This window comes from Labrus bergylta, chromosome 20 (genome assembly GCF_963930695.1).
Source record: "Labrus bergylta chromosome 20, fLabBer1.1, whole genome shotgun sequence".
Lineage (NCBI taxonomy): Eukaryota > Metazoa > Chordata > Actinopteri > Labriformes > Labridae > Labrus > Labrus bergylta.
In genome coordinates this window covers 16,024,227-16,041,120 of record NC_089214.1, presented here as the reverse complement: position 1 = coordinate 16,041,120, position 16,894 = coordinate 16,024,227, and the positions used below count along the sequence as shown (strand labels likewise).

At 39.6% G+C, this 16,894-nt stretch overlaps 1 protein-coding gene across 1 annotated transcript in view; it reads left to right on the top strand.

The window, feature by feature from the left end:
- Positions 1–16,894, top strand: part of reck (reversion-inducing-cysteine-rich protein with kazal motifs) — a 77,239-nt gene that overhangs the window by 8,090 nt on the left and 52,255 nt on the right. Inside the window, exons 2-3 of the mRNA XM_020639815.3 lie at positions 10,594–10,652; positions 15,268–15,342. Coding sequence (XP_020495471.1) covers positions 10,594–10,652; positions 15,268–15,342 — 134 coding nt within the window. The remainder of the gene's footprint in view (positions 1–10,593; positions 10,653–15,267; positions 15,343–16,894) is intronic.

The following is a 16,894-nucleotide window of genomic DNA, read 5'->3' as shown; positions in this document are numbered from 1 at the left end:
CAATATTTAAACAGAGCAAGACATTGGCTGGTGGGGCTGATCGTATCTCTCTCTCACAGATGTCTGGCAGACGATGTAAGTTCTGTATCAAGAGCAAGTAAAGTTCCATTCATCAGAGTCTCCCATTGAACACTGTCAGAGAGGCTTGAAAACCCTTCACTCTAGAGCCACAAATATTTTTCAGAGTTGCCAGATGTTACCAAACATCAAAGGTAGAATCAGCTGTCTGACATCTGACATATTTTATGAGATATCTAGATCACTTTCAAATCTTACAGTCCCCTTGATGTTCTCCGTGCAACAAGCTCCAGAAATATCTGACCGTCAGGGGCCACACAATCCTGGAAAAAGAATGCATCAGTGTAGTTCATCAACATAATTTTTTATAATTGGAAAGACATTCTTCTGAATTCCTCTGCTTCTCTAGCCCTGTTGATCCTTCAATGCGCCTTCAGCTCCTTATGGCAAATCTCAATTAATCAATTCACAGGAAGTGACCTTTGGCCTCCATCCATTAAACTCTCCCCCACAGAGTCTACTGCGACTCTGAGGAATGCAGGAAGCGAGTAGGAACTCTGTGCATGTGTGGCTCCCCACATACTAACATGCATGTCACTGTGCATTTTGTCTAGGGTAATCTTTAAGCTAAGATAAATCAATGTTTGTTGTTTTATTTACCCTTAACTTTGGTTTAAAGCTAAAAACTGTCATGTAATTTGTCATCTGCATTGGTTGTGTTTTCAGACGTACAGACACATTTGCCAAGGCTGAACTTGTTATCTGTTTAGCCTCTGTCAAAGAGTTCTTATAGTTGTCCTCCTGTCATGGAGTGATCTCTTCCTACCCAACCCCAAAGTTAGTCATGGCATTTTTTATGACACATTTGACAACAGGAGTACAGCAGTAATTTAAAGTGTGTAACTACAGAAGAAAGACTAGCATTCAAAATGCAATCAAGAGGTGCCAGTGTTTTTTCTCTCTCATTTCTCAAATTAATTTGCTGACCAAACAACAGGATTTCCCCACTATGTTTCCCCAAGTCCAAAAGGTACTATCAAAGCCCTACTCCCTGCTCTCAGTGCACAAGGCTTTACTCGTTCTCAGGTGGTCAAAATTAGGTAAGCATTTTTTTTGCTAAAACTATGATAGTTTATATAGACTTCTTTTGGTAAGAACAAGTGTGAGTAGCCTTCATCTTTTGGGACTTTCATCTTCAAAAATAATTGGAGTTGATGTTGATTTTTGACAGCAATATATTCGTTTTGTGGGTCCAGGGTTGGGGGTCATCATCTCAACTAACATTGTTGTTGAAAAATCTTGCTAGCTGTAGCTTGTGGAAGAGTCATCCTACACAAGTTACTTCATGCAGCCCAAAAACAACGATTGGAGGGACTGACATATCAAACGCCTGCAACATCAGCAAAGTCCTTACAATGTAGGAGACCATCTTTAGTGATTGCTGTCGGGAGTAAATGGAATTTAAGCAACAAAGACTTTCTATGAACGTATTTCCTTCCTTAGCTTTACCAAGATTACAACCGGACATGATGTTCTGTGAGTGGGATCTACCTATACTTCTAAAAAGCCACAAGAAGAATTTTTACATTTTGCAGTTAATAAGGTTGCGTTATTAGCCGCTTGTTAGGAAATAAAACCTTCGTAAGGAATGCTCTGGAAAATGTCTGGCAGTGGTGTTTAATATTTATGCACAGCTATAGTAAAGGAAAAAAAAGTGTTTTTATATGAGAAAACAGTCTAAGACTTGCTATGTGTTTGTTGAGAGTTAACCCAGTTTTAAAAACTGAATGATTGAGAATGATAATAGTATAGTATTTTTTATATTTTCTATTGGGGCACTCACTCCGCTCTCTGTTGATTGATTATTCTTGACATTGATTTATATCCTGTACCAGTTCATTTCCTACAGTGCTTTTGATATCTTCCCCTCCCATCCAGTGCAGTTATTCATCACCAATGTCCAATGGCTTTTCAGTCATTTAAACAAAACACCATTTCCTTCTTTTTTGAATCCTGCCAATGCTCTGAAAAAAAAAAAAAAACGAGTGCCAAGCCTTACCGTTACATCCACCTCTTAGCTCAACTCCAACATAAACATACAGGAAACTGGCTGGCAGGAAACCCAGGGTTATGTTACATTTAAATAGAAGGGGGTGCACTTAAATTCCTTCCCTTATCGTCCCAGCAGCTGGCTCCCAGTCAGAAGTGTGGCTGCTATTTCCAGATTGTTTGTCACAGTTGAAAAAGTTCTTTTTGCTCTGGCCATTTGAAGTGTGGCAGCCCGGTGCCTCTAATGGGTGGCACTTGGAAAAACAGAAGTGAAGAAAAAAATTGCTTTCTTTAATAGTCTGCACGCTAAGATGCTGGACTGGTAATAATAAAAACAGAAAAGGCACAATAAAGTTTAAGTGTGAAAAACCCTTCCTTTTAATTCAATCCTGGTTTGGTTCCTTTTCTGTTCTTATCTGTGTCCCATTTTCTTCCTTGTCATAAAGTTCCTGCAGCTTGCATGTGAGGCACACCACAATGTTTTATAGAACAGTCAGACCATGTTCATTAAGGACAAACTGTTACACAATGTAGGGTTGTCATGATACCAGATTTGTAAACTTTGAAACAAATCTAGTGAAAATCAAAGGATACCTCTTTGGTTAACGCGGCAACAAATGTTAGAGATTTTTTTGTTTTTAATTACCAATACGTCTGCAACATGTGATACTGAAACGTTGCCAAAGTAAACTGTTCAATAGGGACTATTCTCTCTCTCTCGGCAGCTTCAGTTCAACAATGACTGAAGATCTGAGGCTTTGAGCGTGTGCTGGCTTACACAAAAAAGAGGGGAATTGGTGTAAATATACATAATTATATGTAGTATTTAGATTTCAGGACATATGCTTCCATGGTCCATGAGATCAATGATAATCCAACTTTCATTTTAGTTTGGCCTTATTTAAATAATAATAATACATTTTATTTAAAGGCGTCTTTAAAAGCACTCAAAGTCACTTTACAAAGCAGAGATAAGAAACAACAAAGTAACAATCACCATCACATCCTGAACACAATATGCGTCTTCTTTTGGCTGACTGAATATTTCTTGTGCCACTTCACGCAAAGAGGCAGTCAAAAAAAAAAGCTTTGCTGTTAGTAGTGCTGTGGCTCAACCAACAAAAAGTTGAAGAAACTTATTTTGACAGTTACATTTTTCCCCCTGACAAAGATGATTAATGATCAGTTAAATATTTAATAGGATATTCTGTGGTTGAGAGGATATAACCCATGCTGTTTGTGTTTATTGCAGTGAGAATGAACAGACAAAGCCAAACAACGCATCTGAAATGTGAATGATGATTCTTTCAGTAATCAGTTTACTAAATCAATTAGACTGTGGTGGACTTGTTAATGCATGCTATAAATTACAGCTCCTTTTCAAGTAGAAGTTTCGACTTAAATTGCTGACTTAGCTCAAACTGTGCTCAACTTCTTCTTCTGCGAAAAAAGTTCCCACAAGGACACAAGGACCATAGGGGTGAGATTTCTGTGTCAAAGTAGGAGGATGAGGTGTGTCTGTAGTTTTGCTGAGATGTTTCTAGAAAAGTTTTGAGTTTTCCAATTGTTCTATCAAGGTTGCAAAATGGATTCATGTAATTTTAAATCAGAAAATTTCAGTTTAATGTGTTTAAAAAAAAATCTGTAACAGGTTACATCGTCAGCCAATGACATGTCACTTTCTGTATCAACTATGTTGTTAGTGTTTTTAAATAAATGTCTGACACCTGGCATATTGTGCCTGTAGCCAAATTTAGTAAAGGCCTCAAAACAATTGTTTTTTGAGTGTTAAAGTAGCCTGTCATGTTAGCCTGGGAAGCTAACGGTAGCTCAAACAGCTGCTATTAAATATAGGGCCATTAAATGTAAATTGATGGTGAAGACGGTGAGTCTAACACTGGTACATCTGTGAAAACATGTAAAAAATCTCAGGGACTAAATCACTAAGAATCAATTGCAGCGGCTTGAAGGTCCAAAAATGGTGCATCGTTTTGCTCCCACCATCTTCTCCATCTTGAACCCTCGACCTTCTCGCCTCTCAACCAGAAGGTCGAGGGCACGATCCCCAGCTGAGCAACATGTCCGATGTGTCCTTGGACAAGACACTTAACCCCACATTGCTCCTGCTGCGGGGAGAAAAATCTCAGGGTTAATTTTCACCTTTAAAAACAAAGCTTCCTCTCTGAATGGAGCAAGCAGGGGCCTGTTAAAATGACAAACAAAAACAACTCTTAATAATAGTGATGCAAAAGTAATACAGACTTTATTTTAAGAGGTCATTTATTTATAAGCCATACGGAGGCAAAATTGTTTTCCTGATCACTGCAAAATTAGCGTGTGAAATCTCTCATAAATGCTGCAGCAGACGTGTTTTTCTCTTAACGTGTGTGTGTGTGGGTATAAGCGCCAGTTTTTGTGAATAAGGCACTTTGCAATGATAAATATTTGCATTAGAAAGGGGACAGTTTTTCCCCAAATGACTGTGTAATTGCACATTCAAATATGCCCAACCAGCACCAGTGCACAAAGACGCTGTTTGCTCTGTTTCCGTTTAACCCCCTTTGTGTGTTTTGTGAACCAGACGGTTTCTTTTTGATTCATTTGAGCAGGTTAAGCGAATCCTTTTGTGAATCAGGCCCTCAGTCTGACATTATTGTCTGAAGGAACTTTGCAGCATTGCACAACTCTTTGAAAAGGCGAAAACTGCGAAAGCCCTGGCCTCTGTGAATGTTCCACTCCACAGGAACCACAGTCATGTTTTCCATCACAGATCAAATATTTATCTTGATCAACACTGCAACGATTCTCTTGCTTCTATTTGGCTCATAAATGGCCCGCAGCTGGCCTCGTTCACCATTATACACCACATTTACGCCACATCCGTGTCCCCATCGACTCCACTGAGGGTTCCGATTCGGAGTTAATGTGGAGTTCTCATGCGTGCTTGTCGACTGTCATTATCGGATGCTCTCTTCTGTCTCCTTTATGCTGCATGGTATGGATGTAGTGTTAGATTCTTTACACATATTGCAATGGTGCAGGCCAACATGAGGCCGAAAAGAGTGTGATTGATGGTGTTATTAGTGGTTTGCAAATTTCACCATAAGGTGCTGAGATGGAAAAACAACGCTAATTCAATTAACAGGTGTTACCTTGAAAACAGACACCTATGTTTTGTCTCACAAAAGACATTATTTACCCCCTAGTGTTTTGATTAACCCCCTACAGATGGGCCACATGTCCCTCCCCAGGAGAGCTCTCACCTCCTGCTGCTGCATCACTTATCTTAAGGATGAAAGTGTGTGTGTGTGTGCTTGTGTGTGTTTTTACTGTCATGGTACATTTGTGAGACATTACAAATGCAACAATGCTGGTTTACCATTAAGGTGTCACTTTTGGTTCCAGGCTCACGCAGCCCACTCCTCACAGTGCATTGATTTTTGCAGTTTTTTATTTGATCATCTTCTTTGAAAGCATTTTTCCAAATGGATGGGTTACCCCTGGATAAGGACTAACTTTAAAAGGTTTACAGGGCCCATGGATAAAATACAATCAAAAATTGGAAAATGAATATTTTTACTCACTAATCCAACATGAGCAGTCTCCGTCCAAAAGCATGAACTTGCTCATAAGCGGTACCCTAGGGGCTACTAAATGTGTTGATTTAACGTGATTGTTCAGTGATCACATTCATTGTACTGATAAATGAACAAAGCATTGCTCTCTCTCTACACTCTTACTGGGGCGGCTCAGTTGTGGCTGCTTCGTCGGCGGCGTACAAATGCGAAAAGAATGGGATTAGACTTCTGACGGTCTCACTACATAGCAACCGCTGCCACCCTAACTCTTCCAAAAGAGTTAAAAAGAGCGTTTGATGTGTGCAGAAATCCAAAAAAAATAGCCGACCGCACATTGAATTGATCGTGTCAGTTAGGCCCATCGGACTAAGTTTTCAGTGGTTGATCTTTTTTGAAACTCATTTTAGGAGCTTCACCTTCTCCGTACTGTAAGAAGACAAGTTGTTACCTTTGAAAAAGGTGATCTTGTATTCTGTAGTTCAACCACAATAGTCTTGTGTGGAAGCAATGAAGGGTACACAAACACTGAGAAAGTGAGAAATGCTTTCCACATGCTGTTCAGTTACAGTAGTTGGTATAAAGTGTCCAGATAAACAGAGAGTTTAAGTAAAGTGATTGTTAAAGTGCCATTTAATGTTTCCTTCCCTGAGGGATTGAATCAGGTATTTCATCGCCTCCCGACCGTTCTGTATTATTCTTTAATAGTACGTTCCTACAGTCCTCTATGTATGAGTAACAATCCTGTATTTCAGGATCCAGAGGGCTTTTTGTGTAGAAGTATACAAGAAACTGTAAAGTGCAATTTAGATGGCTGAATGAAGTATAACAATGCAGCTGAGAGGTTGACTACGCTGTGCTTTATTCCAGCGACTGAGTGTTACAATGTAGCTGAGGGGGAGTTCTTGTTCCTGTTGTGTGTATGCTGAGGCAGAATGGGGCCAGCGCTCATTAGCAGCCAGCCAGGGGCCTCATACTGTACATGACTGAATGGCCTCCATCATCCCTCCCCTCCCCCCTCCCTCGAATTATTATGTCACCTGCCATTGTTTGAATAAGCTGTTTCAGTGTGGGTGTGAGCGACTGAGAGAGAAAGACAGAGAGAGAGCAATGTTTTTTTTTTTCTTCTCAGTTCATTCAGGCCAGAAAGTACGCCGACAGATTAACAAAATCAGCAAAATAAGGTCAACAAAACTTGATATTTAGCCTTGCAAGCAACACAGCTCAAGGGAAGGCATTGCCCGTCAGTTAGTCAGCCCTTTGGTGATTCCCTTTATTGAAATCCCTCAGCAGCTGTTAGATGTGTTGCCAAGAAACTTGTTGGAGGATCGCTAAGCTTTCCAGTGTTCATTTTGAGGGTAATTACAGAAGTGCCATGTCCTTTAATCTTGTACCATTAACATCAAATGATACCTGGTTATCTTACATTGTAGTGCTCGGAGTCTTTGGGCGTCTCACGATCCGATTCGATTTCAATTCTTGGGGTCAGGATTCGATTCAGAATACATTTTCGATTCAAAACGATTCATGATTCAAAGTATATTTTTGAATGAGTAGGCCTATTTACTTCAGGATCTACTCCAGTCATCTGAGAGACTGGCTGAATGTCTTGCTGCTCCATTTGAGTTAGCTTTGATTTTTGGAAGTTATAAATCTATTTAAAATCTCAGAAGATAAAAGTCTTGATTTTTACATAAAACTATTTTTTTCCCCACCACCTATTAAGCAGCTAAAAAGCATCTATATTCCTGGGAGTTAGCAGTTAGCTTTTAGCAAAGACGTCTCTTAGATATCCCATAAACTGAACACCAAATAGATGCTAATGGTGTTTTTACCTCTGCTGGTTGTCTAAATAGACAAAAGCTTTCTACCACAAATCATAGAGATGCTATTTAAGAAGTGTTTGTAGCCACCGTTATTACACTTTTTTGGACTGCTTTTAAAAGAAATGCTGTTGGGAAGTGTTGCACCTTCATTTTAAGGATAACATGTTTGGATGTTTGGGTAAAACTTTATAATAAACATCATCAGTAAAGAGTAAATATATAGCTAATTAAACTGTAGTTATAATTAATAATGTGTGCGAATTATCTGTAATGCTATAAGTTATGTTAACAGTTTATTGTTGCACATTATACCATGTTATACACTATATCTTTTTTATTGATTACCAAATAATCTGTAAACATTTAAGAGATGGTTTATAAAACATCTATAAACATTACATATTGACTATACAACATTTTGTAACAGCACAGTATTTGGTCAAGGTTTTCGGTTCGGTCCTGACGTCCGGCCCGTTGGAGGAATAACAAGGGGTAAAAAAAAAAAAAAAGAAGCTATTATTACAAACCAGTTATTTATTTTACTTTTAAGCGAAACATCTTTAAGACTGACTTGTCTTTGCAGTAAGAGCCTGAAGTGACCTATCAGAATTTGGCATGTTGATGTTGGCTCAATCTTTTATGCCCAGAGTTAAAGCTTTATGAATGAGATCATTTTGTTGTTGATTATATGTCAACTGTGTTATCTGCCTGCTCCGCTGACCCCACATGTCCACCATGTAACTTCTTTGCAATGCAGATGAGACAAACACAGAAAGAAAGGAGAGAGGAAGACAATCCAAATAACTGAATGAGCATACATGATGATCTGCAGAAAATTACTCTTGAATGATGATGTGAAAAACACAAAGAAGGTGCAAGTGTGAACTTAATTTAGTCCATTCTTCTTACACACTTTCCTGTTGTTCTTTAGAGCAAAAGCAGAGATGTAACAGACTCAGTGATTGAATTCAGAAACCCCTGTGTCAGGCGGCTTAAGACACAGCGGTGGAGGGGTTGCTGCTGTGCTGCTTCACACAAACAATCACACACACACACACACACACACACACACACACACTGATAAGAGAGTACAGTGGTGTCATGGTTTTCATCAGACTGTGTCAGGCCTGACAATAAGTACAATCATTTTCCTTTAAGTCTCATAATGTAAACAGTGATTCATACAGACAGGGCGCTGCTGGGTGGAGGAACTTGATTAGTGAAGTTGAAACTGCATCGCTTCGGAACCAGTCCAGTTGCCTTTGGATCAAGCTCCAAATTTACCATAACCTGGATGACTGAGAACCTGCACCTCCACCACTTAAAGGCCAAACATCGAACATATAGTTTCAGTCGTCACCAAACTTTAGTCATCTCTGTACAGTAAAGTAAGGTTTCATTTCAACAGCCCTACGACTCTAGAGCGATGTAGTTGTGAAAAGGCTTCACTGGTTGTATGTTGCAGCACAGAGGGAGATTTTCAAAGTTGACAAACGGGACAAAACCTTAGTAACAAAAAAGAGAAGCGTACTTCCTTTTTTCACTTTTTACTTTTTCCCCTGACTCCTGCCCACAGTGAACAACTCTGTTTATTTGGAAAACAAACAAACAAAAAACACATTTAGCTTTTGTCACAGTGTAATGTTTCATGCTATTAATCCTGTCAGGTGGGAGAAGATTAAGAGCGTATTTCAAATGGAAAACAGAAGAAAAAGTCCTGCTTTCTCTGCTTATCAACACAGTTACTTCAATCAACACCAGTGATAAGTAAGCTACAATAACAAATGTTATTAACCTACCCATCACAATTGTGAGGTTCACCTTATTTTGGGCTGCGGTGAGACAATGAGACAATAAGTGCCCACCTTCCATTATTTGAACTGAGATTCATTTCTGAATCAAATGAAGTAGATTCATTGTTACCTAATTGGTCCTTCACTCTGAAAATACAGTCATTGCCTTATATGTATTAGCCCATCTTATTCTAACAAAGAGCAACATAGTGTACAAGCACAGAGGTAAAGATAACTTCCTGCTCTCTGTTGAGGGTCTGAATGCAGAAGCACAACAACAATCCTTAGGCTTGGGTGGCATGAAGTATCTATCATATGGCTCCATACAGTTAAACATTCTTGTTTAAAAAACTAGAACTTTGCTACATGTGGAAACCACATCTAGTATTCAATGCTGGTCTTAACTTTGGCCATTGCTGAGCTTGTTTATAGTACTTTGTGACCAGAAATGTTGCTTGCCCTGTTCAGGTAAATGTTCATATGAGATTTGATTGTAGGTGTATTTGTATGGATGTGAACTTTGTTTTTTTTAGAATTATAACACATTATTTTGCCGTTAGCATGAGTCTACAAATACTTCTCACCTGTGCTGCTGTTGGACAACAGAAACAGATATAAGATATATGTTCTCTAAATAAATAGAGTTCACTTTTTTAGATGAACTCTGTATTATTGAGCTTCATGAACAAAAGACGAGTAGAAACAGAGAGACTGGACTGATAACAGAAAACTGTTCCATTGAGTGCATGTTTGAGTAATCTTTCTGTTCCTCACTGGAAGAGTGTGGCTCAGTATTAGTGTGTTAAAGTGTCTGGTTTGAAAGTCCACTTTACAAGGAGGGGGAAGCAGCAAACTGAGCAGTTGACAGCAAACTGAGCCAAGTCACTTACTGGAACCCTGGGCTGGGCTGTGGTTTGGAGCCTAGTTGCTAGCCAACATCCCCTGTCTGTGTGTCTTTATTACTCTGGTTTTGCTGTGAGACACGTACATATTATTTATAATGTTGTGCTGCATCTCTGTGTGTACAAACAAGTCTTTGCCACAGTATTTCACATCAAACTACAGTGTGACGCAGTTTGAACAATGATTACTTTTATCCGTTTTTTAGACAGTCATAATTTCTGCAGTCATTTGTGAGTCACAAGTTAATAGTCAAAAAGCAGGGGCTCTCAATCTGTGGGGCATGACCACCAAAGGGAGGCACAGAGACCTGACAGGGGGGATGCTGATGTCTGGGCAGGGGCCAACCCCCCCCAACCCCCCCCGATACTTTAAACCAATGGTAATGCTCTAAAAGTGATGTAACAGCTAACCTGGTCCATCTCTTTGCAGATCCCTCCTGTTGCCACCATGCTGCCGAGTTCTCCCCTTGCAAAGAAGCTTGTGACCAGGTGAAAAAAAACATTCACACACTCACAGACACACACACACACACACACACACACACACACACACACACACACACACACACACACACACACACACACACACAGAAACACTTGAACACACACACAACAGCCAACTGCTCAGCCCATTATGGTCGGCCTATGAATAGAGGATTTTGAAGGGGAGTGGTGTTAAGTTTTTTGTTTCTATGCGCTTTGAAGTGTTGAATAAAAGTTCTGTCTCACTCCGTTTCAATTGGGAGCAGGTGATGCTCTCTCTTTTTCTCTCTCCCCCTCTCTCTCTCTCTCTCTCTCTGAAGCTCCCATGTTCTCCTTTGCGGCAAAGAGACACAAAAGAGATGGTAAAGAAGCTTTGCTCTCCGAACAAACAGGCTGAGAGTTCAAACCTCCCTCCAGCTTTTGAAGTATACTCTGAAGAGGGAGGTTGACCAGAACTTATTGTCCTTTTATTGGCTGACGTCATCGTTTTGCTAGCCAAAAAAAAGAAGAAGGAAACCCAGAAAAAGACATTACATAAAAGATGAAGATGGACAAAAAGATGTGGAGAAATGGGAGGGACATTTTAGAAGAGTGAAAAAGTGGAAGACAAATGAAGAGATGAGAGTGATCAAGATGATAAAGATTGTGGAGAGAAGATAATGGCCTTTTAGAAGTGTAATGGCTTCAAAATAGCCTTCAAAGGTGGTCGTTTGGTTCAGAGTATGGGTGGGTTCTTTGGTTTGGGGTGTAGGGGGGTTGGTGTCACATGTTGTAATCACTACGATGTATTAAGCTCTACTGGAAGCTGCCTTGTGCTTGGTCGCACCTGGAAAATTACCGGGTCTTCAAAGGTTCTGGTGGTTATTTGTTCAACCAAAATGGCCCACATAAGACCTAGTCCTTAAAGGCCTACATGGTGTGGCGCTCACTTGTACATATGAAAAGGGACATAAATGGATTTCTGTTGAGAACATTTAGTAAATGGCTCTTCAAATCAACTCAATCTGGAAAGGATTTCAGTCCAAATTAACACCATTTTGATTTTCCTTGTCAAAATCATATTACACAGCACATTTACAGCCAGGTGTTCCTGCCTCCAAGTCATTTAAAATCTCCTTAAAAGCCTTGGATGAAGCCAGTTCCTTCAGTTTCAGGTGTTTTAATTATTCATTCCTAGAAGTTGGAGGAGGATTGAATAAAGTTACTGTTTTAAAACCTAAGTTCAGTGTGATCAAACAAAGAACTATTTAAGCAAATGTCAATATGAGCCCCTGCAGAGTTATCTTTGAAGGAAAAAAGCTCAAAATCAATGTGGTGATAAAGAAACGAATTAATAACACATCTTTCAAAATTAAACATCCTCAAAGATAAGAAGAAACTGAATTCATACAACGTTACTGTAAGTGTGGACTATGCCAGCAAAATTGCAGCAGTAAAAAAAATTCTCAGCAGAGACAAGGTTCAACAACAAAACTTTGTTTGTTCAGCAAACTGTTTGCCACCACCAGCAGATACAGAGCTAGCATTGCATTATAAGCATTCAGTCATGTGTCATCCTGAGGATTTCAAATTCAATATTTACTCCCAATATCCACATACGCGATGCGGTGTGTCAGCGAGCGCCGCCGTCCATCTCTGGAGCGTGCCACCAGCGCACTATGCTCTGCTCCGTTTCAAATATAGGTGTTTATTTTTTTATTTTTTTATTTAAGATTTATTTTTGGGCTTTTGTGCCTTTAATGCAGAGAGATAGGACAGTGGATAGAGTCGGAAATCAGGGAGAGAGAGTGGGGAATGGCATGCAGAAGGAGGCCACGGGCGGGATGAGAACCCGGGCCTCTCGCTCAAGATGAGAGCCTCATCTTACACCATACATGGTGCGTGCGCCCTAACCATTGCGCCACCAGCGCTCCCCTATAGGTGTTTATTTTTGACGGCAGTACGCTGCAGGCATGCATCAAACAAAAACAACAACTCATTGTCAGAAAGACAAAGCAACATGTAGTTTGATCTTGTAGTTCTCCTGTGGTGTTTGCTGAGCTGATCAAGGCTCTGCTGCGCTCACCTTCCAGAAACGGATCCAGGGGGGCAGGGCGCAAAAAGTCATGTGTCTATTGGGGGTTACGCTCTTATTTCGCCAACTCAGCGACAACAGCTAGTCGCTGAGTGTGTCTGGTTCTTAGATGTAAGTGCACAATGGGATTATTAGAGTCTTTTCACTCAAACCAGCTTGCTCTGTGCTACACCAAACAATACACTGCAATCACTGTAATGCCTAATAGCTGTGGAAGAAAATAGATGATCCACAAAAACACTGAGTCCTCCCAGCAGTCTGAGTGTGCGAGGCTGTAAATCTCACTCACTTGGTTTCATGACTTCACACTTCAGCCAGAGACTGTTGGCAGTGGGTGCATTCTCCCAGGCTCTCGCCTCGTATGTTCACACAACACTTGGATGGCTTGGTGGGTGTGTGTTCGTGTGTGTGTGCGTGTGGAGCCACACCACAAACTTGGATGCCTTGTTGACGTCTAAGTGAGCATATCTCAGAAGTGTTGGGATTGCCTGCACTATCCAAAACTTTCCCATGGCCTGAACACATTCCCATGCGTAGGAAAACAACAGAATACTTGGGGAAAGGTGTAACACACTTTACTCTCTTCATGATTCAAATGAGCATGATATATTCTGCCATGTGGTTATAAGGGTTGGATGTGTGAGGAGCTGCTGGTTCTACCCACTGTGATTTCCAATGTCACTGAGGTATCAGCACAGTTCCTCATCTTAGAAGCGTCGGTGTCTTTAAGGTGATTTGAAGTAGGGCCCGACCAATATGGGACACCAGTATCGATATTGGCCGATATCTTTCTTAGATCTATGTTTCATCTACGTCTGTAGAGATAGATAGATATTGAAATACACATTTATTGTGTTGATCCCTCTAATGCAGTTATCAAACACTTGTGGAATGATACATAATGAAGATAAGATGGTCACTCAACTGGAAAGTGACTGTGCATGTACGTGCATCACTGAGTGACACTCTGTAGAGTGATGACGCTTGTTGTAATCTATATAGCGCCCTCTGCTGGTGAAAGAGAACTGCTAGTGTGATACAGTGATACTCAAATTAAATGCTATTTGACTGGTGAATAAATAAATGAAATAAAAATAGTAATATCGTCAAAATCTGCGATAAAATTAGCTCATACAGATAGTCACTGGATATGCTAATATTGGCCGATATTGGACGTACACCATCTTGTGTAACATCTCTGCTGAACTGGACCATCGGGCCCTACCACGCTCGCTCTACTGACTGTCTATTGCTCCAAGTCCAGCGGGTTTACTCTGAACTTGGAAAGTCTGCTTTTAGCTTCTTTGCTCCAAAAATGTGGAACGATTTACAACACTCTCTCACTCAAGATTGACACTTTCACTTTCACGCAGATTAAGACAATGATCTCAAACCACTTTACCACAGTGTGTAATTGTTTGTAATGAGAATTATCCTGACTTGTCTTTGTTGTTTTATTTGTGCCCCTTTTGATCTGTATCTCGACATCATTGTAAATGAGGGAAACCTCAATGATTTTCGAGGCTTACATAAAGGTTTGAAATGAAATTATCGGCTGGCTGATAAATCATGAATCGGCCTGGCTCTAATACAAAGTTAAAGAACCATTTGTACTGGGAAGAATTAATCAGAGGTGTTTATCAGAGCGATAGAAAGTTTGACCTTTGATCTAAATGCTTCATTTTAAATGTATTTTCAGATTTACAGCAGTGGCCTCATGTTCTACGGTTATATTTAGTTTATAAAGAGGCAACAGTATTTTGTTTCATATCCAGATAAAAAACTCCTCATTGGAGCTTGAAGTTACTTGGCCTACCTGATTCGATCGCATGGAAAAAACCTTCTTGTTTACAACAAGAGGATTGTTAATGGGACAGCCTGAGATACAGTTATGTAATAGATTTTTTAAATGACTCTTATCCCATTGTTATACTTTTTTTTGGAGAAAAAATAAAAAAGTTGAGTTATTTTTCTTTCATTTTCTAATAAAACTAATTTGGTTTTTGAGGAGCTGAAAATTGTTGTTGCAATTATGAAAACTCTAGGGAGCGTCTTTGGTCCAAAATCAGATTTATAGATATTTTTTAGTTATGTTGTTGGAGTGTTGTTAATAAGAGAAAAAAAACATTTGTCCTTTATTCTGGGAGTGTGTGCTTTATTTTTGTGTGGGTTTATTGTTTACTGCATCTAAATTCTGAGAATCTTTTCCTGCGTGACATTACCTACCCTCTCTTTCTCTCCCCACATTTCTGACTCTACTGTCCTATCTCCAAAGAAAAGCTAAAAATAAATCTCTAAAAAAGTCAAATGAATTAAAATAATTTGAATTCAACCCTGCTTTTAGTATTTAAATAAAGTAAGGACCTTGTAGTTTTGTACAGGTTTTCTAAATTTGAGGAAACTAAAATATCCAACCCGTCCTTCAGTTGGATCTGGATCAAAACCATCTCGTACTTGTTCTTCACGTTTTCCATTTTAATACTCCTGCTTAATGAGCACATTAATGGTTTTAGATTGTTTGAATTAATTCTATGTTTTTCTCTGCAGCTCGCTACGATAAAGAGTGAGTCCCGTCTAAAGCATCTCCTCCAGAGGTTACCTGGTTACTGTCCAGAGTCCATGGTGAGTCCACTCCCTCTATCAAACCACACTTTCTATATTCACATGAAGAGACTTTTCCATGCTTTACCTATTATGGATATCATATTTTAGAAATCAAATGGATGCAATAAGATAAATCAATAAAAATCATCAGAGAAAGATTTAAATGGATTCATAATGGAGCCTTGGCTTGTTAAGATTGGATAAGATGTGATGAGGGGTTATCCATGTTGTTTTGCTTTGGTTTAAGTGGTTCATATCAGAAGGTTGTCTTTTCATTTAGGTTAGCTTTTGGTTTCTGGCCAACAATAGTAGGCACAGGATAGCTCTGCGTGTAAGATCTTAAGTAAGAAGCCTTAGGAACAGGTAACTTTAAAAACCACAATAATATGGCAACATCCTATTTTTTTTTTTTTTTTTCACCAACTAATACAGCTAAAGTGTCCAATGATAGACAAACAGAGCCCTGATCATGTCGATGTCTTTCTGACCTATGGTAACATGAAGAATTAGCCACAGGTTGTTAGGAACAAAGTTTTAGGTTAAAGGGACAACCACTAAGATGTTGGAAAGCAAAATTTGGTAAAACATTCTAGGTTTCAGTTCCCTTCTGGGGCTTGTTCTCAAACTTTTCATGATGAGTACCACCTCAGAAAATTGTTGGCTCTCTAAGTACCGCCATTATGGCCAACAATGAAACAAAGTAGCGTAGGTCTTTAAACTACACAGTTTATACAGGAGGCCATTGGATTCCTGATATAGATTATTGATTATTGACGGCACATGGCCGAGGTTCACTCTCTGTGCCACTCCAAAAATAATCTAAACTTTTTAATTTCCGTTCTTAAGTTTTTATGTGTTGTGTTGCTACAGCTAACCCCTTGGCCTATGTAAAGTTAAAACTAGTGTCAACTCTCTTATTAGAGATCTGCAGGAAGTGGGTCGGTGGTTATGGTTACCAAAACTCTAGAGCACCTGGTTAAACCACACAATCTCACACACACACACACACACACACACACACACACACACACACACACACACACACACACGTGTCAACCTTCCTCCTTCCATGGTTAATTATAAAGCAGCGAGGTTGGCTTGGTGCTTGATTCATCTATCTGCAAGCAGCCTATTAGAAGCACATTAGTAATTAGACTGAGGCCGTCTTACATGCTTGTTCTCATTTGAACATGTTTCCAGGTCTTATTCAGCAGCTGTTATTGATGTTTTTACAAAACAAACACAATGCATGACAATAAAGCCACATGTTTTATTCAACATTGGACTTTGTGGCTGCCAAAGAGTTAATAATAAACGTGTTCAGGTGAATCTAAAACAAAACTCTTGATTTTCCATTAACATTGCTTAAACAGATGAGTGTGTATTTAGTTGAATAATTAGGTTTGGTGCTTAGGTTTAAAGCTGCCACACTGTGCTGTTGAGGGGGTCTGTTTCCCGGACCCTTACTGGTATAGATCAGTGGTCCCCAAACATTTCAGCCACTGTCCCTACTTTCATAATTTATTGTAAGAAAGGCGAAAAGTAGAAAACAAGTAACCTACATAAACTT